General features: G+C 39.7%; 1 protein-coding gene across 1 annotated transcript in view; it reads left to right on the top strand.

Annotated features, from left to right (window-relative positions):
- Positions 1-23800, top strand: part of THSD4 (thrombospondin type 1 domain containing 4) — a 549795-nt gene that overhangs the window by 215655 nt on the left and 310340 nt on the right. The window contains exon 7 of the mRNA XM_039856496.1: positions 22146-22282. Within this exon, the coding sequence (XP_039712430.1) occupies positions 22146-22282 (137 nt within the window). The remainder of the gene's footprint in view (positions 1-22145; positions 22283-23800) is intronic.

Here is a 23800-nt window from a genome sequence, read left to right as displayed (position 1 = left end):
CTGCAGTGTTAATGCTGCAGAGAAGACACGGAAAGTGAACAGTCCTAATGAACATACCCGTGAGTTCATGGATAACACCCAGAGTGCCGTGGGCCATTATGTCTCAGGACAGCTGTTTGGTATCTAAATTAACAGTGTACCTCTAGGGAAATCCTTTTGTGGACAAGTTTACAGGTCAAACCTGCCAGGCTTGAGAACTTTGTGATGGAGAGAAGTAATTCTTTAGGATCCTTGTGATCTGTTTTGTGATCACCTGCTTGCCCCCTTCTCAACCTCTAACACACATACACAAACACCCTCTCACCTTTCATGAAAGCTAACATGAAAGCAGCAAAACATAAATTGTTCTACCATTTGCCACCAACTCATAGACTCAATTTTTCAAGGCTGGTCACGTAAATGCCCCAAAGAAATCATCTGCTTGACACGGTTATTCAGGTTGTTTACTGCACAGGTTATTTCATCTAAGAGGGCAGCATTTATATTGTAGGTATCTTTATTATTTTAATTTTTTCATATTTTTATTGACTATATTAACTCTAAAGATGAGTGATTTGCATATTAACTTTCCAACAGATAGCAATAAAGTGGCTTTTTCTAATACTACCAGTACTTTATGACAATGTTCTGCCAGGTGGAGCTAAAGTAGAGAAAGAAGGAACGCCTTTTCTACTTCTTCTAAAGCCACCACGGAGGACACTTGCAGAGTTCTCAGCAGATGAATGAGAGTCAGCACTTTGGCTGGTGCGTGTGAACCATTAGAATGGGCTCTGGTCAGTCTATTTCAATTTGTTAAGTATTTATCAAATACAAGTATCTGTTTTGTGAGAGGATCTCTGTCTAGGCTGCAAGGATGAAAAAGTAAAGTCCCATCAACCTAAAAATACTCAGAATCTAAGTGGGGGCGGGCGGCACAGTAGGAAAACAACATAATGCAGTAATTGTATGGATAAAGTGCGAGGAGCCTGGACTCAATCTTCCCCAAAACACTGTTTTTCTCCATTTTGCATTTTCTTTTCATGGAATGAGTTTAAATATTATTCATAATTAATTTATCGTTTTAATGGACGTTTTATTGTTGTGAGTCACCACTTAATAAAACTAATTCTTTCTTTTAGGCAAAGAAAGTAACTTGTTTTAAATGACTTTGAAGTCAAAAGCTTTTTAAGGCTTCTACCCCTGGATTAGGTAGCTAATCTGGAGAGAGAGACAGAGAAGATAGAGACAAGGGGTTCTTCTTTAGCTTTTCTCATTTTCTCATTCTTGGGGTACATTTTTAGCTAATGATTATGAAAGACGAGGTTCATCTCTATAGCTCTAAATTCTCCTCCGGAAAGACGGACGAGGATTTGGCTCTCTTGGGCTTATCTGACTACTGTTTCCTTATAGTCAGGTGTTCTCATATCTAGAGTGTCCTTCAGCAGCCCTCCATTCCCACAAGGAGGACAAGATTACCCGAGCTCAATTTCCTTGCCAACTTCTATCTCTGTCGAATTGGTAGTCTTTGAGAGGCTACTGAAGGTGATGGCTTCTTTACTTGTCTGGCTCTTTTTTCTCTGATCATCATAAATAGCATGAACTTAAGAGACGGAAGCCCCAGAAAGCTGCTTAAGTTCATACTGTGAGTTTAACACCAGGAAGAAATAATTTACAAGTAGAATTATAGATTGGTTTACTTTAAAGAAAGAAATGGCAGAATGGAGACTTAACACAAAAGAAAAAAATGATGTTCAGGGAGCTAATGAGTAAACAGAAATGGCAGAGAAGTCATGTGCGTATCCAACGTGCAGTATTTGGGGGGCTCTTCACTGAGTGGGTGCCGGGCCAAAGGGGAAGAATGGCCTGTGGACATAAAGAACCTTGGAAGCACCCTTGTCTTCACTGCCTAAATGTGTGTGGGTTTATTTGTTTTTAAAATCACAGACCAAAAAAAAAAATGCAGTTATTTAACAGTTTGCCCAGCCAAATAAAGGAGGTTGAGCTGTGAGCAGCTAAGATTATAGTTCAAAGGAATGCCAGCCCAAGGAGGACAGGAACACTTGACCTCCAGGTAAACAGTATTCAGATTCAGAGAAGGGTTTCAGGACTAACCAGAGGATGTACAGTTAGTTGTAAAGCAAGACCAATAGGGACCTGTACAAACTGTAAGGAGGAGACTGAGTGGGGCTGGGGGGGCTGCAAATATCATAGGGAAAAAGACCATCGGTGGCCTCAGAAATAAGGGAAAAAGGCAGATGTTTTAAATAAAACGGCGATGCCTACAAACGAGAAAATGGAAATGTAATTTTGACCTAGATTTATAGGAAAATAAAACTAACGTTATCTGCCTTTAATGCAGACATTTAACTTTCCAGCAGATGGGGATGTTACCACATGAAAGAGATTTGACAGGTGGGCCTAGCCCCAGACTCCTTACTCTCCAGAACAGGATGGTTTGTTTCTTAGGAGTAAGACACAGAGAGAACCTCTAAAATACATAGACTCTGATCTTTAAGTAAATAACACTTTTTAAAAGAAAATTTAAGCGTTATCTAGGTTCCTAATTCAGAGGATAAGCTTTTGAAATGATGAAAGCCTTAGCCCCGGTGTTTCCTCCTTGCCTTGGGAGAATTTGGCAAAAACCCTTTGTTTTCTAAGCTTTGTTGGAAACCATAGGCAGAAAAGCGTTCTGTTTGCCTTCTAATCAACATTCATTTGCATTACAGTACTTGCTACTTTAGGAGTCAAGGTTTCAGGTTTTCACGTTTTTGTTTTTGTTGTCTTTTCTTTTTTCCTAGTCCCTAGAGATTCCCTAGGGGCATGGAGGTCAAGTTTTTTTCAGTTTGCTTACATTTTCTTTTAGGCTCCTGAGGACTTGAGCTGGATGCTTGTATCACACGTTTGAAGAAGAGAATAGCTGTGTACTCGAAGCCAGCTGCTAGGCCTAACTAATTAACATAAAAAAAAAAAACCTGCCCAAGTGGCTATAGAAAGAGATCTTTTTTGACAGTGTTGTGTGAGTGATCTCAGGTGTTAGAGAAACCTTTTCAGATCTGCTCAGGATGCTGTGTTTGGTCATTGTCCCCAAACCAAGGAAGTGGTACCCATGAATCAGGGCTTACATATGGGTTAGCTAGCCATACATAAGACAATATGGCCTTAGAATATTGTTTTATCTCCCCCTATGTCTTTTTCCTAATGAGTTTTTTTAAGAACTCAAAATTCATTCAAATACATTTCAAGAAAACTGTAATATGTTCCACTGTGCTTTTAGATTTTAATCTTAGAATAAGCTCCGGGGCAGGGGACGGGTGGATGAATGGGTCAGTGGGTATGAATTATGTTGCCTGATATCTACCTTATTTTTCCAAAAGCATTGGCCCAATCGTATGAAGATGCCACTTTAACCATGAACTTGCTTTATGTGCTATTATTTAAAAAGGAAAAAAAGGAAAATAATCTTTTTTCATTAATTATAAGTCTACAGAGCAAAGGCTTAAAAGTAAAAACTATGGTCTGGTCAGGGAATGTAGCTCAGAATCTTGGTCAGCACAGTTTTTAGGAGAAGCATCTTGGAGATTTTCTTCCCAAGCCGAGAACCCCTTTTCCACATTCCTCTAAGTTCAAGCAAAGGTTACCCTTCCTTGGCCAGGGGACCTCTGGCTGCCTGCCAGCCAGGGATGCCTGGATCTTCTTTTGATCTTCTCTTTTTTCTCTCGACCCAGAGCCATTTATTCTCTCCTGGGAATGGCAGAGGCATTTGTTATTTGGCCATCAACAGTTAACTGCTTATGTGGTTTACACACATACACAGAAGACAAATCAAAACTGCACTCAGGATATCACACATTCTCAGTAAAACCTGAGACTTCAACAAGAACTTACTTTACCTTATTTCACATAAATCATACCTTGAATTTGTCAGAAAGAGGCAATCAATTTGCGTTTTAACACTCTGAGGGCTTCTTACATTTCTGCTGTATAGCTGTTTGGTTTATTCCCTTTAGCCTTTGGTGATTCATTAATTTGCTCAGGAACCATATGGAGTACCCACTATGTGCCAGGCATTTTATAGTAGGAGAATGCTGGTGAAGCAATGGAAATTCAGCCCCAGTAATGGGGAACACAGCAACCTTTACACATGCTTTGTTGGTTTGGAGTCTGTAATGTCATTTTTGTTTGCAAAGAACAGCTAGCGGATTTTTCCCATCTACCAGAATATGTTCCCTTCTGAAAGATTTTCTGTTGTCCACTCTTCCTGTATGCCTGGCTCCACAGAAAGAGGGGAAGAACCAGAGGCAAATCTCTGTAGGGCAGAGAGGGCTGGTAGGAGATCATCCCAATGACTAGAATTTGATCACCTATTTTAGTTATTGTTTTATTAGAGTGTGTATTTGATTCCTTAGAATATAATGGAGAATATAATGGGGGGAGAGTCTGAGTTTTGATTTTATGATTTTATGGATTCTGCATATTGCCTCCATCTTTAAATAATTGTGGTAATAACATAAAATTTACCATCTTAACTATTTTTAAGTGTATAGTTCAGTAGTGTGTCTACGTTCTCAGTATTGTGCAATCAGTCTCCAGAACTCTTTTCATCTTGCAAAGCTGAAACTCTGTACCCATTAAACAATAGTTCCCCATTTCCCCGACCCCCACCCCTGGCAATGTTATTCTGTCTCTATGAATTTTCTGTCATTATGAATTTGACTACTCTAAGTACCTCATATAAGTAGAATCATACAGTATCTTTTTGTAACTGCCTTATTTCACACAGCATAATGTCCTCAAGTTTCATCCAGGTTGTAGCACATGTCAGAATTTCCCTCCTTTTTAGGGCCGAATAAGATTTCATTGTACGTACATACCACATTTTGTTTGTCCATCCGTTGAAGGACACTTGGGTTGCTTCTACTTTTTGGCTCTTGTGACTAGTGCTGCTATGAACATGGGTGTACAAATATCTCTTTAAGACCCTGCTTTCACTTCTTTTGGATGTATACTCTGAAGCAGAATTGCTGGATCATATGGTAATTCTATTTTGAATTGTTGAGGAACTGCCAGACTGTTTTCCACAGCGACTGCACTATTTTACATTCCCATCAACAGTGCACAAGGGTTCCAGTTTCTTCAGTCCTCACCAACACTTTTTTTTTTTTTTGATAGTAGCCATCCTAATGGGTGTGAGATGTTGGTTCCATTTTTAAGGGTGAACTAATAAAAAAGAATGAACAACAATATCATAAGCAATCCTCGTATTTTCAGATAAAAGGATACAAATCAGGAAATGCTAACATTTGCCACTATATACCTAGCATCAAAAACCAAGCAGGATGGGCCCAATGGAATCTAAGCCAAAGGTTTAAGAGAGCTTTTATTACGTTTCCTCTCTGTTTATGTTATCTAGTTTTATTTTTATGGGATATCTGTTTTCGGTGACTCCTTCGTTTAGCCTTAACTGGAAAAGGAAAGCAGGGGGTGATTAGAGAGGACTTACAAATATGGATGGAACTATTGGGAGATTTCTGGATCACATAGACAAGCTATGGAAAGTCTGACTTTCGTTTACATAGGTCAACAAGGTTATATCCAGTTTGGCATCTTGTGTCTTCCTATGTCTACCTTGTCATGTAACCTCCCCCTGACCTCCAACACTCTGAACCCACAGAAAAAGACCTTGAATGTCCTTGGTCTACACTTGTGCTTGTCGGAGCTTTGCCCTGAGGAATAGTTTACTATATTGGATCATCCAGAAATTTTTCTTGACGTTTGAGCTACATAGTGCAGTGGGGAAGGGAATGGTAATAACCTGGATTAGTCAGTCAAAAAGATCACATTTTTTTCATCTCAAATATTTTTTCATCTCAAATATATCGGGGCTTTTGAAGAGAATTCTCTCATTTTCAAGGCATCTCCCCCATTTTTTTTTTTCAGTTAATTACAGGTGGCTAAATCTATCAAAGGAAACCAGAGCATCAGGCTATAGTTGCATAGTCAAGGTGAAGTAGGGGACTGAAGTCTAGGAAAAGAGCCAGTATCGCAAAGGTTGACTGGAGATGACTGTGTCCTGTTGGGAGTGTGTGCAGGGGCACATTATCCCCATCTGTTGTCCCACGGTTTTCATCGAGGCTGAGTATGCTTGCTGGTGGAAACTTTGGCTGAAGGAAAAGAACAGTGAGTTTCTCACTAAGACCTGTGTTTGTCAGTGGATGATGGTTGAACTGCAGGAGGCTATGGTCCTCAGAACACCGGAGACTCTCAGAAGAAGGGAGATTAAAACCATTTCTCTGCACAGACCCAATAACGAAATGAACCTTGCAGGTGGCTATTTGCAGGGACTATAAAGAGAAAGAAAATAGAATACTGAGATCCTGAACAGCATTCCCAATGTTTGGCTGCTGAGCAGCTGGAGTCCTGAAGCGCAGCCAAAAGCCATGGAACCATTCTCCCTACTCTTCTTCCAGGCATATTTTAACTTGGCCATGCTTTTACGATAATTATCAAAGAAAATTAAAAGAACAGACAGCCGAGAAGGGCTTTGGGGACAGCCTGACATCAATGAGCTACCTACAGGCAAGTAAATACTTTTAATAAAGCCTTGAGACTACTGGGGACTACCACCTCGCCCATCTTTTTACTGCCAAGGGTTGCCTCATTTCGATAACGGTAGATATTTCCATGTTGTTGCAATTCTTAGAACGCTTCCAAACGTAGACATTCCACTCCTTCCCTGGGCATCTAGTTTCAGGGGAGATGAAAGAAAGTGAACACTCTTGAGTGCTTGTGTTTTTACAAGCATTCTCTTACTTGATTATGAGACAAGTCAGTGAGATAAGCATTTAAATACCCACTTTAACAGATAAGAAGAGCAAGATTCATAGATAAAATCTGTCCAATGACACAAGCTTAGTCAGTGGCAGAACTCAGAGGCAAACCCAGGGAAGCACATGCAAAATTCATGCTTTCTCTTTACCTTTATGCCTTTCAATAGATTCACAGATTGCAGGTATTTTGTCTGAAGATCTAACCAGCATCTTTTCTGCTGCATTTCTTTAAATACCATTGCATTTTGAAGGTCCTAACGAGTCCTAAAGACCTTGGTTATGGAACCATAATGCTGGCAGCAGGAAGTTTTGCAAAATGGCTTTGGATCTCCGTGAGATTGAGAGAAAGGCTACACCTCATTTAACTCAATGGCCACCATCCAAATTGTCCCACAGTCAAGAAGTGGGCTGCTTTTCATGCTGCCTCTGTACACATCCTTTGTTCTCCCTTTTTGTCTTTTCCCATCCTTTCCATCAAATATCACAAAACACAGTTTCAGCCTGAGGTTTCAATTAGGTTCTGGCATGATGAGCTCATGCCCCGCTTTGTGTGGCCACAGCAAGAACATCCTTCCCAGTGCTTCCTCTAAGAGGGAGCTGAGGCTACTGAATTCGCTTTTCACGCCATCCCAAGGGAACCTCCATTTTTCATTTGTCCAAATTCATGTTTGTCTTTGGGAAGTGAAATGCTTTCATTTGATTGTGATTGGGCTAGATTGACGTCTTTGAAAGTCCTGTAGAGGAATGAAAGCCAAGCTTACTCAGGGGGATTATCCCCTGTATTCAGTCCAGTTGAATGTGGAGGGCTGCCTTCCTTTGGCAAATAGTGGTGGAGCGGCCCACTCCCAGCCTTTTTCTCCTGGTGGTTGTGCATATTTGGACAGAACGTGTTCTGCCTGCAGAGAGGGCCTGAAAAAAAGTCTCTTAGCAAATAACTGGAGACTGAAAGGGATAAACAAGGCCAGCTGGTGAGTCTCTTCAGGGTCACAGTTTGCATCTTAAGGTAAAAATGATCACTCACCATGTAAATCCAATGGGCCACCATGCAGGAATAAATTCACCAAGCCACTAAGGAGGAGAGCCTTGTTTCTAGGCTCTTGTAGAATCTCCAGGAAAAGGCTGAAGTCCAGCTGGTCAAAGCAGTCACTTGCTAGGGTCCTTTGTGTCTGTCCCTGTGTTTATGCATGTGCAAATGGCCCCTTCACTGTCTGGCTTGCTGTTTGTTTTGTTTGGAAAGCTTCTGGCTGTCTGGGACTGTATCTGTTCATCCCCCTCTGTACAAAGGCATGCAAATGAGTTTGTTAATTCAACTGAGCAACTGATTAAGCTGTTTTTTAACTGCTCAGCTCTGTTGTGGGCCCTGCAGGGAGACATGAAAGACGCCCCAGTGGGGTCTCTCTCTGTGACCTTGAGCAGCTCCAGGTGCCTTTCTAAGCCTACTGTTCTTGGCTATGAAGTTACAAGGTCGGATTAGCTGATTTCTAGGACTCTTCCAGCTCTAAAGTTCTTGGATCGAGGTCATAGGGGACAAAAAGACATCAAGCCAACAAAAAAATAAGACCCATTGTTATTAAGGATACACATGAGTCATGCAGAAAAATATGTTCTTTGGTTGTATCAGAGTAAGGTTGCTAGCAAACAAAAATAAAGAATGCTCAGTTAAATTTCAACTTCAGATGAACTAATAATGTTTAGTGTAAGTATGACCCATTCAATGTATGTCGTATATCTGAAAACTTTAACTGGGCATCCTGCATTTTATCTGGCAACCCTAGTTCAGAGAGATCATGAGAACTGTAGACTTAAAGATGGGCCACCTACGTAGGCTTACTTCTTTCCAGGTTGTCTTGCTCTTTGCTTCCTAGCCACACTGGCCTTCTTTCACTCCCCCTGCCCCAGGGCCCTTGCACAGGCTGGTCCCACTGTTTGAGGCGGCTTCCTTCTTATCCCCTTTCTCATAGCGCTTACTCATCCTTCGAATTTCAGTTCAAAGGTCACTTCCTCAGTAAAGTCTTTCCTGACACCCTAGACAGAGTCAATATCTCTATTCCACATTCCTGGAGAGACCGCCTTCGCAGCACTCGCCATAATTTTTGTATTTCACAAATATAAGCTGAAGGTGAGGTTCATGTCGGTAAACATTATGGATATTCTGGATAGAACAAAAGAAACAGAGCCACAGAGGTAAGAATGCCCATGATGTGTTTCCAGAACAGTGAAGAGAGCAGTTGAGTAGTTAAAGTTAGTGTAAGACCCCATTATAGAGAACAATGTCCTCGAAACCCATCTTAGGGTACATGTTCTGAGGACAGTGAAGAATTCAAGATGGCTGTGAAAAGAGTGGTAACATGATGAAAGTCATTCTTTGGTGGGTTTTATTACATCCCAAAAGGAGGAGCCGAATCCCAGAGCCCTCTGTGGGGCTGCCAAGGAAGGAACACAGTCTGAAGAAGACAAACAGCATTAAGTCAAGAAACACCCGCTGAGCTCCGGTGCCTCCCAGGCACAAAGCTTGTGCCCAGCAGGCAGGTCACAGATGCTCAGGTGAAACACAACTGGTGCCCAACTCCTTTTATTCCATATCATCCTGCAGTCAAAAGTTGAGACGAGATTCACTTGAGTTCCTTGAAGCCTTTCCCTGAATTCTGAGAATTTGTCATACCAAAAAATATTTTCTTGAAGCCATCAAAACTTTCTTCTTGCTGAAAACTTTTTCCAGTGTCTTACCATGTCTGTGCTTAAACGTTTAGAAGAGAGATAGCGCCTTTGTTGGAAGCACTGCTAGGTTTTCTGGTATGTAGACTTGCTACGTCTGCCTTCACATTTGTGCAGTAAGATTTTCCACACGTGGACCAGCCCGTATTGTGTTCTTATCATTGTTGATTGCCCTGGCCTATTGCCGATAGACTGGAAGACACATGTGTTCACACACGTACATGGTTGTATACATACACACATGTACATACGTACACATAATACACACATATAAGCAATCACATGTATACATATGTATATATTTATACACATGCGTTCCTACATCCACACATATATATGATACATACATATAAACACATCCACATATACATACATGTATACATATACACACATATAGACACACACATATATTTTTTTAATTAAGATGATAATAGCAGGAGATGGAAGTAAAACCACCCTCCTCTGGGTATTACCTGTAGAAATGATACTACTTCCTCTGCCTCAGAGCTTCTCTGGCTGCTGAGACTTCTACTTTATGTGGTGTTTGTACCAGAGTTCCCTTCCCCGACTTCCTTCTCGGAGCTCTCAACAGCCTCAGTCCTTGACAAGTACAACCCCAAACACATCATTTTTCTGAAGGATGTGTATACATTCCGTATTTTAATATGTCCTTATTTGCTCAGAGAGAGATATATTTTCCCAAGCCATAAGAAACTGGTTAAGACTCCCGCTTCTTTTGAAGCTGTCAAGCTGCTTTTCTGACACTTGGCCAAACCGGCTTTCTACTGGCAGAACCTCCTTCAAATTTTTATTTTTTATTAAATGTAACATTTTACGATGTAACACTACATGTCACATAGCTTGAAGAGTTTTGAACAGCATGGTGTTTTTTCCATAATGGTATTTGTTTTCAGTCACTTTTTCCAGCTTTAGACATACTGTGTATGACATGAGAGAAAAGAGAACACTTCAGAAAAAATTTGGATAACATGGACAAAGTTGGCTGAGACAATTCCCATGAAACTACGTGTCTAGGAACTTTCTCCAAATGGGAAACTACTGCTGTTCCATGTTCTGCTCTCCAGAAAAGTATAAAGAATGCAAGTGTGTTCATTCGTTCTACAAGAACGATGGTCTGGCGTGACCTCAGCGTCTGGTCTGCCTCATCTCATATCATCTCCCTTCCTTCTTTACCTTGGCCATGGAGAATGTCTCTCAGCCCCGTGATGGGCATGTCCCTGGCCTTTGGGCGTGGCCTTCGACATACCTCTGCTCGAATGCTCCTCTCTCCTCCCCTCCCCTTCACAGTTACAATTTTACATTTCTTGGTGTGAATATTTAATTAATACCCGTCTTCCCCATGAGATTGTAATTACACAAGGTCAAGAATCTGGTCTCTTATCATTTCCTCAACACTTAACTATAGTACCTAGAATAAAGTAGATTCTCAATAAATATTTGCTGAGTGAATGAATTCATAAAATGAATGAGTGCCGGTTGCCTCATGAGGGCAGAGACTCTGTCTTATTAAATTCCTTAAACCTAGATCCTAATACAGTGCCTGGCACACAATAGGTGCTAATAAATGTTCATCGGGTGAATGAACAGGCATTGCTTCATTTGTGGCACAATGCCAACGGCTCCTTAATCCCAAGGAGATGAGTTTCTACTTAGATAATAGGTACTCAGATGAATGAATTAAGAGTTCAATAAGGCACCAAGAATAAGAATTGGCTTCTAAGTCAAACCTAGATTTGAATCCTGTTGGCTCCCCCACTTCCTAGTAGTGTGACTTTTCGCAAGTTACTTAACCTCTCTGAGCTTTGGGCTCCTCATATATAAAGGGGAGGGTAATATCTATTTCAATTAGTTGTAAGGATAATATGGAACAATACCTATGCAGCGTCTCACACAGTATTTGGTACACTGCAAGCACTCTAGCCATGTTAGGTATCATTATTATTAATTTAGGATATTCCTATGCATCTTAAGTGTGTTGAGGTCATTGACAAAACAGCAAGACTGACCCTAGGCAAATGTTTCCATTTTTCTAAGCTTCAATTTCCTGCTGTGTAAAATGAGAGAATTTGGTGATACTCAGAATATTTCTGACATCAAACATATAAGTTTCCTACACCAAGCAATCCTCCAGTTATCAGCAGACACCAATTGGGTATCCTACAATTTATTTCAATTCTGATGCTAACTACCCAGAGTTAGTGCAGACCCTACAGCATAAGGGCTCAGTCCCACAAGACTGCCCTCCAGGTTCAGACACCAGTTGCAAGTAGTGGGTCCCCAGGTTACCCAGACTTCTGTCCAACTTGCTAGAATGGCTCCTAGAACTCAGAACAACAATTTACTTACTATTACCAGTTTACTATAAAGGAATAGCCAGATGGAAGAAATGCACAGGGCAAAGTAAGGAAGGGGCACGGTGCTTCCATGCCCTCCGTGGGCATGCCATGACATATAGTAGGTGCTCGACAGACAGAAAGCATATAAAAATTATAAAAGGTGGGAATAGGTTAGGCAGCCAAATCCAAATGCAGATGCTAAAGAGAAGTTCCTTTTCCCTCACTGCTTTCTGAACAGTGTGGACCATAACTGACAACTCAGAAGAGAGCTTCCTCCTTGCAAGGCCTCATCACAGTTGCAGTCTTTACTGGCTAGCTTGCATGTATACAACTGTAACCTTTTATTTAGTTAGCTGAACATCATGTTGTATGTCAGCTTTGGCGATGCATTCCCAGGGTGTGAGCTAGAGGTCCGGTTGCCAGGTAGTTCTCCTTTCTCTATCCTGGTTCAAGAGCATCAGTTGGAGCAGGGGTTCTCAAAGTGTGCTCCTGGACCAGCAGTATTGGCATCACCCGGGAACTTGTTAGAAATGCTGACTGTGGGGCTCCACCCCAGACCTAATGAATCAGACTCTGTAGGGGTGGAGTCTATCAATCTGTTTTCACAAGATCTCCAGGTGATTCAGAGTACACTAAAAGTTGAGAACCACTGCTTTAGAGTGTTACAGACTAGAACTGCGCTTAAGTGTGAGCAGTGCTACCAGGAATTCAACATCTATGGAACATTGTGGATTTGAAAAAGACGTTTTTGTTCACGGTTTCTAATCCAGATCCCCAGCCTGTTAAGACTGTCAGTTAAGTAAGATTCAGTAGGGTACTGCATGTGAACTTCTGAAATTTTAATTACATAGTTGCAAGAGTGGGCCAGAAGGTTGGGGAATTAGGCAATTGATAAGCTGTATGGTTTTGCACTTAAGTTTTAATAATGGATGCACCCCAAACGGTTTCCTTTTCCGAACAGGAAAAGCTAAGAATTAGACAGTCTCACCCCTCTTCTGACTATTTCAAAACCGTTTTCTAATTCCAGAGAAGAGTCTGGGCTCTTAGAAGCATTCTCCTGATCTTATTGTCCATAGCTTTGTCCTGGAAAATGCAGTCTGGGGGAAAAGTAGTTTAAATAATAATCACCTGTGTCCAGCCCAGAATTTGGAGTCCAAGGGCAGGCAGACCCTTTGTCATAAATAGAATACCACATAGACAATGCAGTCAGTGGAGGTCAAGACCAGCACTGCTCTGGCTCTCTTGCTGCTGATTTATTCGCATGGACCAAATGCTGCTACTCCATGTGCACTGCTCGGGCTTCGAGCAGCCCCCCTTTTCATGTTATTTAAACCCTGCATATACACTTAAGACATTGCATCCACATGTTTCTAATTCATTTACACTTCACTCATCAGCATGCGTTGGGTAAGCACCCTGCCACGTCTGAGTTTTATGAGCTGCATTTATGAGGCTGCTTTTCTTGAACAGGGATATCGTATATTCTACCAAAAACATGGAACTTGAGCCTGGGAAATGAGGGCTTCGGTGCTAAACTTGGAGTGAACTTGTGAAGTTTGAATGGGTCTGAAACTAAGCACAGATGTTATCCATTCTCCAAGAATAGCCCTGCGTGTTTATTCACAGAATCTCTTCCCGTTTCTTACCTGAGACTTTCTCCCTGCTTATGTGAGGGTGGGAGAATGTGCAATTGTGGGAAAAGCTTGCTGCTCCTTTCCTGCTACTTTTGGCCCCTTCCATCCTTCTGAGAGTCTCCCTCTTGCTAACTGAGAGCTAGTGCAAACCTAGATAATAGCAAAGCTAGCTAAAATCTAGAACATCCACACTTCAGCGACATTTGCATTCCTAGAAAGCAACATTTTACTCTCCCACTTATTCAGAGTTCCTGAAAAGACAACAAGGAGTTTTACCATTTTGTGTTAATTTTGAATAGAAATAGGAGGGACCAACCATTAATAATAACTGCAGGATTCTATTTCTGAGAGCCCAAATTATTGGAGTTATTTTTATATTCTTTTTAAAATTAGTTTTTATTGTTTAATCCAAGTTTTGCATAGATATATTTTACAGTCAAATAGTTCTACAAACTTTTTGCCCCCTCCCAATATTTCTTACTCCCTGACTATTGTAGCTATACATTTATTTACCTTCTTATCTCTAAATTATGTTTAAATCATTATTCCTGGATTTTTCAGTTTCAAATATTTTCTGTTGAAGATGAGGATGTAGCCCTCTTTCATCATCTTCTCTCTCCACCTCGCTCCTCCGATCCCACACCCTCTCCACATAATCAGGTTATGATTTTGCTTAGATTAATAACTATTGCTTACATGGTAACCATGTGCATAGTCTTCACAGCTGAGCCTCATAGCATACTAGCTTAGGTCAGACCTCCAAAACACTGATCCTGAGGGCAGAGATTTGTGCCTAGTGTTCATCTGGGAGTGAACCTGGAACACTGAGATGCAAAATTGGACAGAGGGAGAAGTTGGACTGGGACAGTCATGCAGAAGCTGCACCTGGTCCCTCAGGAAGCTCTGAGCTGGAATAGCCTTGTCAAGTTACCCAAAATTAAGTCTGAGTGGGCCTTCGTATTACACATGGACCAGTCCCTGGGCATGGGCTAGCTCTCGGAATGAGCTTCAGCCTTGGGTGAGGGGCTCCCTTAGGCTGATGGCAAGTTCCAGAAAGACACAGCTGTCAACTACCAGCAGGTGACACTTCATTTCCCCCCAGGTAATGGGGACATTCTGATTTTGATTGGGTGGTGATGGTCAATAATCTGGGCATCACGCTGTCACACCCAGTCCATATACTGCAATTACTTTCCTTTTCCTGAATTTCTTTTTTTTTCCTGTTATTAATAAATACTTTTCTGTTTTTAGCTTGTCTTCTTTTCTTTGTATTTCACACTTATACAACCCCAAGCTCTCTAAATTGTGCAAATCTTCTTTCAGTAACTCGGTATCTCAATAACTTAAAATTTATTAGGTATTTTATTCATTTCATTCCCTTGAAGAAATGTCTCCTAGAACCTTCTTACCTTCTCCAGGCTTTCCTAATGCACATTTGTCCCATCAGAGTCTCTTTCCACGCTAGTCCGGGGCACTCTTTCTGCTTCTCTTGGGTTAGATCTTCTATTTCCTAGATCCCACACCTTCTTTCTTGGTTTATTCGTTCTCTGTGGTAGAACACGTCTTCTAATAAAGGTGCAAATTGTGTAAATTGTGCGAGAATTGAATTTCTGAAGATGCCTTTATTTTTTAAGTGTTAAGAATTTAACTAGATATAGAATTCTAATTTAACTAGATATAGAATTAACTAGATATAGAATTCTAATTCTAATTGTAATTTTTTCTTAAGTGTTAAGAAGTTAACTAGATATAGAATCCTAATTTAACTAGATATAGAATTCTATTTCCCCTCAAAATTTATGAGGCACTGCTCAATTGTCTTCTAGCTTTCAGAGTTACTATTGAGAAGAAATCCAATACCAATTTATTTGTTTGTTTCCTCTCAGATAGCCTGTGTTGTCTTTTCTTTGTCTCAAGTGTCTTGAAATTTCACAGCCATGTGGCTTGGCGTTGTTCATTATTATGCATTTATTGGGAGACCTCTCCACGGATCCCTTGTGCTCCTACAGATCTTGTGGAATATGCCAAGAATGCCCGACCCTGACCACCCTTAAACTGGGTCCTTTCTCAAGGTTGCGTTTGCAATGAGCAACCTCGAGGAATGAGACAAATCTCCATCGAGGACAAAGAGCAGGGTTTCTTATTGCTTCCCATGAAAGCAGTGGGTTCTTCAACCTCGGTGCTCCTCAGCAGCAATGCAAAACCATTGCATGTGTAGCATCCATTTAGGCTCCCACATGTTGTCTCCATGAGACTTGGGAGCAAGCGGAATTGGCACAAACATGCTGGTGTTCATTCTGGTTGCTCTTCCTTGAGTAAAAAAGTTCTTTATCTCTGACTGAGGAGTCTTCTGTCTCTATCCATGAGACAGTAACGGGCTAACCGATCAATTATAAGGAGTGTAAAATCAAATCCCACCCCTAACGCCATTGCCCTGGGCACTTGGTAGGCGCCTTCAATCTGGAAACAAATTTTCTTATTTATTTGATGATTTGCTGGGGATCTAGCAAGCTAACTGCTGCTTCTTTTCTTTTTAAATAATTTATTGAGATAAAATTCACAAACCATGAAAGCCACCAATTTAAGTAGTTTAATTTAGTGGTTTTAGTATATTTAGATAGTTGTGCAGCCATCGCCACTACAGCCTCTGGCAGCCACTAATCTACTTTCTATCTCTATGGATTTGCTTGTTCTGGACAATAAATGTAACTATAAAATATGTGGCTTTTTGTGACTGGCTTCTTTCACTTAGCATAATATTTTCATTATTTATCTATGTCATAGCATGTATCAGTACTTCGCAATTACTTTCTGTTGTTGAATATTAGTCCATGTATAGATATTACACATTTTCTTTATCCATTCATTAGTTGAAGGACATTTGAATTGTTTCCACATTTTAGCTATTGTGAATAATACTGCTATGAATGTTTATGTACAATTCAAACAAGAAGATGTACATTTTCATTTCTCATAGGTATATACCTAGAAGTAGAATTTCTGGGTCATGTGGTAACTCTATGTTTGACATTCTGAGGAAGTGCTAAATGTATTCCAGGGAAGCTGTTTCATTTTACAGTCCTATCAGCATTGTACAAGAGTTCCGATTTCTCTGCATCTTTGCTAACATTTCTTATTTCTTATTTTAGCCATCCTAATGAGTGCTGAATGGTTTTGATTTTTATTTCGCTAATGATTTATATCTCATTGTGATTTTGAATTATATTTCCATAATAACTAATGATATTGAACATCGTTTCATGTGCTTCTTATTCATTTCTATATCTTCCTTGGAGAAATGACTTTTCAAATTCTTCGTCCATTTTTAATTGGGTTATCTTTTTATTGTCGAGTTATAAAAGTTCTTTGTAGATTCTGATGCAAGTTCATCATCTGATATAAGATTTGCAAAAATTTTGTCTTATTGAATGGGTTGTCATTTCATTTTCTCACTGGAGTTCCATGATGAAGTCCAACGTATTTATTTTTTCTTTTGTCATTTGTACTTCTGATATAGCATCTAAGAAATCGTTGACTAATTCAAGATCACGAAGATTTATGCCTATGGTTATTTCTAAGAATTTTATAGTTTTAGCTCTCACATTAAGGTTGATGATCCATTCTGAGTTAATTTTTATATATGATATGATGTAAAAGTTCAGCTTAATTCTTTTGCATGTAGATATGCAAAGTTATCTCAGCATCATGTGTTGCAAAGACAATTCTTTCCTCATTGATTTGTTTTGACAGCCTTGTCAAAAATGAATTGACTAAAAATATAAAAGTTTATTTCCGGACTCTCAGTTCTATTCCATTGATCTATATGTCTAGCTTTATGATAATATCACACTGTGTTTATTCAAATAAAGATGTATGAATTGTCCAGCTTTGTTTTACATTTTCAGGTTTGTTTTGTCTATTCTTGGACTGTTGCATTGCCATATAAATTTTAGGATTACCTTGTCAATTTCTACCAAAAAAAGCCAGTCAGTATTTTGGTTGGGATTGCATTGAATTTGAAATTAATTTGGGGAATAGTGCCATCTTAACATTAAGTCTGTCGATTCATAAATGTGAGAAATCATTCCATTTATTTAGATCTTCCTTAATTTGTTTCAACAGTATTTTTTAGTTTTAGTGTTAAGTCTTAGACTTTTTTTGTTTAATTTATTCCTAAGTATTTTTTGATGGAATTATGTTGTTCATTTCATTTTCAGATTGCTCATTGATAGTGAATGTATTGAAATGAAATCGATTTTTGTCTATGGATCTTATATCCTGTAACCCTGTTGAACTTGCTTATTAATTCAAATAATTTTTGTTGCATTCAGGGGAATTTTTTGTATACGAGATCATTTATACAAATAATGTAGATGCATAGAGGGAAATTTATTGTTGTAAACATCTATGTTTTTAAAAAAAATCTCAATTCACTGATAGTTTAATTTCTTTCTTTTCCATCTAGATAACTTCTCTTTTTCTTGACTAATCTCCTGGGATAGAAGTCCTTTTTTTCTGTGAAATCAAAAGTAATGTCTCCTCTTCATTCCTGATTTTAGTATCTTGAGTCTTCTCTCCTTTATTTATTGCCAGTCTGTATCAAAGTTTGTAAATTTTATTGATCTTTTCAGATAACCAACTTTGGCTTCATTGATTTTTTTCTATCGTCTCTCCCTTCTCTATTTAATTTATTTACATTCTAGTTTCCTTCAGTACATTGGCTTTGGATTCAGTTTACTCTTCTTTTTCCAGTTCTTAGTGTGGGATATTAGGTTATTGAGCTGAGATATTTTTTAACATAGATGTTTATAGCTATAAATTTCCCTTTAAGCACCGCTATAACTGCATCCCATAAGTTTGGTATGTTGTATTTTTATTTTTATTACTCTCAAAGTATTTTCAAATTTTCCTTGTGTTTTTTTTTCTTGATCAGTTATCTAAAAGTATGTTGCTTAATTTCCACATGTTTTTGAAACCCCCAAATTTCTTCCTGTTATTGATTTCTAATTTTATTCCATTGTGGAAATCATACTCTGTATGATTTCAATCCTTTTAAATTTATTGAGGCTTGTTTTATGACTTAATGTTTGTTCCCTTCTAGACAATGTTTCATGTGCACTTGAGAAGGATGTGACTTCTGCTATTGTTGGGTGGCATGTTCAATAGATATCTATTAGGTACAGCTGGTTTATAATGTTGTTCATGTCTTCTATTTCCTTGTTGATCATCTAACTGTTCTACTCATTGTTGAAAGTGAGGTATCAGCATTTCAAACTATTATTATTGAATTGTCTAGTTCTCCTTTCAATTCTGTCCGCATTAACTTCGGGTATTTTGGGCCTCTGTTGTTGGCTTCCCGATGGATTGACTCTTTATCATTGTAAAATGCTCTTATTTGTCTTAAATAACAATTTTGTCTTAAAAGTCTATTTTGTCTGTTTTTAGTATAATCACTTTAGTTGTCTTTTGCCAGTGTTCTCATTGTTTTTATGAAGGTGTCCATTTTCAGATGCGTTAGCCAACAATTCCGAAAAGTGGAACCCCTAATAACTTAAACACTCTCATAGATAATTTCTCTGTTTTTAGAACTGCATTCTCCTTTATTTCCAAAGTTGCCATTTGGAAATGCTATGGTATAGGTAGCTTTGTTACTTCAATTCTTAAGTTTGCTTAGATCTGCTAAGTTATAACCACGGGTCTTTCTGCTTTCCACCTTCCAAAATTTTGTAACTGTAAACTTCTTTTCTGTTATCTTTGTTTTTTACATTAAAAAAAAAGTCTTCACTCATATCAATGGCTTTTCCAAGGCAAGAGAACATAATGAGTAGGTTAAATATTTAACCTTTACTTGAGGGTAAACCTTTTAACTGCTACCTGCTTTATTCTAACAGGAATTTTCTTGCTCTTATCCCTTTGCCCCCAGCTTGTGGCCACTCCTCTATTTTCTCCATGACAAACTACACCATGACAAAAGACAAAGTCTGCTTAGTGAAGCAACTCCTGGCATCAGAATTGTGATTCTATTCAAGGAAAATAAAAGGAATGAAGTGATTCTTCATTAAAAAAAACAAAAACAAAAACAAAAACAAAAACCTTAAACTGAAGCCCTGCAAATGTATTTTTATGTGGAATTTTTAAATGGTTGGGGAGTATATATGGGGTCTAGAGAAGTCAGTCCTTATGTAATTTTATGAGAAGCACTAGGTTGAATATTGCTAAGGCAGCAGGATCTAGGTAATTTGGTGAGGGAGGCACTTTTCCACAGATTTCAGTTATCTCCTAGGATCCCCCTTTTCCGTGTTGCAAGTCTAGGAAGGCAGGTCTAAGTCACATAAGCTGAGGGTCAGACCTAGTGGCTGCTTTGAGCCACAGGTAGGAGGAGCCCAGACTTAAGGCCATTCCTCTGGGTTATTTCTATGTAGCCGTTTGAGGATTCTGCCAGAATTATTTCACGTTTGGCTATGTTTTTGTGTTTTGTGTGTGTGGGGGTTGTTGTCATTTTTCTCAGAATGTTCTTCTGTAGTATGGTTGCAAATATTGAGAAATAAAATATTGTGGCTACAAAGGATAGAGGTAGTTGGGAGGAAACCAAGAGAAGTGAGAACTCAAAACCTTGCCCATATGAGGCTGCCTTTCAGACTCTTTGATTAACATAAAATGCAATGCGCCTGGATACGTCCTGCTATCACTTCAGAAAGCGAGGAGCTGGAAAGAGAGGAAACAGTCTAGCTAGGAAGACATGAGAAAGCAAGTTAGGAGGCTAGTTTTACTTCTAACCTGTCACTTCATTTTTTAGGCCTGTTGTAGTTATTATTTTTTTTTAATCTATAAAATGATGGTTTCATTTTAGATAATTCCCAAAGGTGTTTCCATCTTTGGTATTCTTTGATTTTTTTTTTTCCCAAGGTCCCCTCTTACATCTTTCAGTCAGCCAGGGTAAGAAACTAAGTCTCCTGACTTCTAAGGTAGAGCTTAGGATGTAGAGAAGATTCAATCTTTCCTAAACCATGTGGTCCCAGAGGCTCCATGTTATTTCCTGGTAGCAGTTTCAGTGGCTTTGGAGAAGGAAATTCATTGCCATGTGACAGTCAGGCAGCCACACTGGGGAAAATATGATGTATTGTCTTGTGTAGGAAAAAGTCAGTATTATCCAACCCAGTAATCAGATTTTCAGACAAAAGTATGACCCTGGAACATGCTGTCTGTGTCTTGTCTCAAAAAGAGTTTTTTTAAAAAAAAATCAACATATACTTGGCTTGTCTGTCTCTTTTGGATAGGGAAATACATCTCACCTGGAATTTTTTTTTTTTTCCTTCTTATTTTGAAGGCGACTAAACTGCCCTGGAGATATTAGTTGTAGCAGTAATTAATTTAGCATTTCTTGAGCACCTACTGTGTGCCAGGCTCTGTGCGAAGTGATAGAAATATAGAGAAACACTCTGAGGTAGGCGAATACATCTAGTGGGGAGAGAGGAGAGAAAGGCCAAAAAAAGTGCCAATATTCATTTATCCATCCCTCCTTTTATTCCTCAGGGCTTTGTTGAGCATTTTGTCTGTGCCTAGCTCTGTACTGGGGACACAAAAGGAAGACAAACATATTCCTGTGGTCCCTCAACACCATGCTTCGGTGAAGCTTGGTTAACCCTAGTGAAGGCCAGATCAGCCTGTGATGGGTAGGTTGTACAGATGAGATCAGGATCCATGGAGGGCTTCCTGGAGGAGGTGACCTGGGAACTAAAACAAAGTAGAAACGGGCGCCAACCAAGTGAGGCAAAGGCAAAAGGAACAGTAAAGCAATGGCTGGACAGAGGATGGGTCTAGTTTGGTATAGAGCATAGACTTAAGAAAGATGGTAGAAAAGGAGACTATAAAGGCAGGCAAGGTTCAGCTCTTGAAAGATGTTTTCTCCCTTGCTTAAGACTTTGGGCTTCAACCTAAAGTGATGGGGAAAACACTGAAATATCTCATAATGGAGGAATTATTATAGGAAACTCCAGCCATTTAAAAGAATATAAAAATGATATAACTGAATAGATTTTAAGTTTCAAAAAAAGCAGAACATTAAAATTGTGTCCTCACTGTGATTGCTGACCTATAAAATATAATTATGACTATGGCAAAGTATGGGAGAATATCTAAAAGTAGAGTCTATTATTTACATTGTGAGATTCTTTAGGAATTCCTTTGTAATGCTCAGCATTGAATCTCTACTATATGCCAGTAAGATCAGGCTACAATCCCTTCCCTCTACCATTAAATATGGAGAGATCTAATAACACTCATGTAGTTTTAAAAAGTATGTGGTTATAAAATGTCCAGAATAGGCAAATCCATAGAGACAGAAAGTGGATTGGTGGTTGCCAAGATCTGGGGGATGGAGGGATTTGGGAGGGACAGCCAACAAGTCCAGGGTTTCTTTTTGGGGGCCATAGAAATGTTCTGGAATTGGTTAGTGGTAATGGTTGTACAACATTGTGAATATACTGAAAAACACTGAATTTTACACTTTGGTTAAAATGGTTATTTTTATATTATGTGAATTTTGTCTCAATAAAAAATACAGGAAAAAAGATGCTGATAGTTTTTTGGTTTTTTGTTTGTTTGTTTGTTTGTTTGTTTGTTTGTTTTGGTAGTAAAGGGCAATCGGAAATGTGAGTTGAACTGCCAGGCAATGGGGTACCGCTTCTACGTGCGGCAAGCTGAGAAGGTCATTGATGGGACGCCCTGCGATCAGAACGGCACGGCCATCTGCGTGTCCGGGCAGTGCAAGGTAAGTGCCCCAGGACTGGGGTCCCAGGGTGGATTCTCGGGGTGTTTGAGCTCTGACTACCTACAACTCTGTTTGCCAGACTGTGGCCTGCTACCGCCTCCACCCCCAGCCCATGGGCCCTCCGGAACCATGAGCTCTGGGAGAAGTGGAAGAAGATTAAGCAACTTGGTCCGCTCTGTTTTTGATCTTTGGGAGTCGCCATATCTCACTCTGGCATATCAGTTGCTAAGTGATTTATGTTTACACCACGTGCTTCAGAAGGGACACAGTGATCTTTGTTCATTGGGTCTGGAGCTCCTCTCTTACCACCAAAGTCGAGGTTATGGAAAGGCCACCGCCGAATCAGTCCAGAAATGGGTGGCGTCGCGAGGGTGGCATTTTAAGGGCATGCGTATTTTATCTTGCCTCCCACCAGATGGGGCAGGCTTCCAAATGAAAGTCGTCTTGTGCCTTTTATAGCAGAAGTTGTTCTTTAAACAGGAAGAGTTTTCAGGCTTCTTGGACTTCTGAAGTGTGTTCCAGAAACTCCCCACCCAGCATTCTGCAAACATTCTGGGCTTGAGAGAATCCTTGTGGGGCACTAACCTTTGACAGAAAACATCATTTGGTTAAAAATAGGCGTCTTAGATGAGATGGCACAAATCCCATAGCCACATTAACTTGGGCCTGGACTTCCACCCTCCTTTCATCTATAAATGGAATAGTGGAGCTAAGACTGTAGCAGGTAAATGACTCTTGAAGTCCAGACTGAGATTCTATCTTAATTAATGCTCAAGAGCTGGCAGGACTGATTTTCATTAAAGGAAGAACGCTTTGGCTATCACATCTCAAAGTTCCTGTTAATACTTTGAATGTAAATTGCCACAGTGTTTAGTATTAGAGCTATTCGAATGTGATTTATAAGCACAATCTTCTTTCTCCAACCTTTTTTAATGAGGCGGTTTCAAATAGGATACAAAATAACTTATTGAAGCAACATGGATAGTTTCAAATTTTGAATGAAAGTTAAGAAAGGAAAAGCTATCATTTGATACCATTTGAGGTATGTGAGATGTCTTTGGAAGAGCAAAACCCCCAAAGAATTAAGAGGCAGCATAGAAGAGGCAAGGGGCATGATGGGAAGTGCAGTGGAGTCTGAGACCTGTCTGGCCTCCAATTTTCCACTCTTTTGGAAAGAGCATTGGGTTTCACACATTCCCTCTGAGTCTCATCATCTTCAGATAATACCTGAGGGAGTTTCATTAGAGCTTTGTGGTGACCAACTGGTCTCTGCTTCAAAATGTTACCAAGCCTGAACTAGTGATCTTAAGCAACCTAGCTTTTTTTTTTCAGATCCCGAATGAACCGTTTTATTTCTCGAATACAGCTGTCCACTGCTGGGAGGTGGTAGAGTGTAATGGTTGAAAACACGCCCTCTGAAGTCAGACTGCCTGTGTTCAAAGTCTGCCTCTTCTGCCAATTTGCTGTATGGTCTTGCACAATCATGTAAGCTCTCTGGGCCTCTGTACTTCATCTACA

The sequence above is a fragment of the Pteropus medius genome, unplaced genomic scaffold, assembly GCF_902729225.1.
Source record: "Pteropus medius unplaced genomic scaffold, Ma_sr-lr_union100, whole genome shotgun sequence".
NCBI classification, from domain to species: Eukaryota; Metazoa; Chordata; class Mammalia; order Chiroptera; family Pteropodidae; genus Pteropus; species Pteropus medius.
This window is presented reverse-complemented; position numbering and strand designations above follow the sequence as displayed.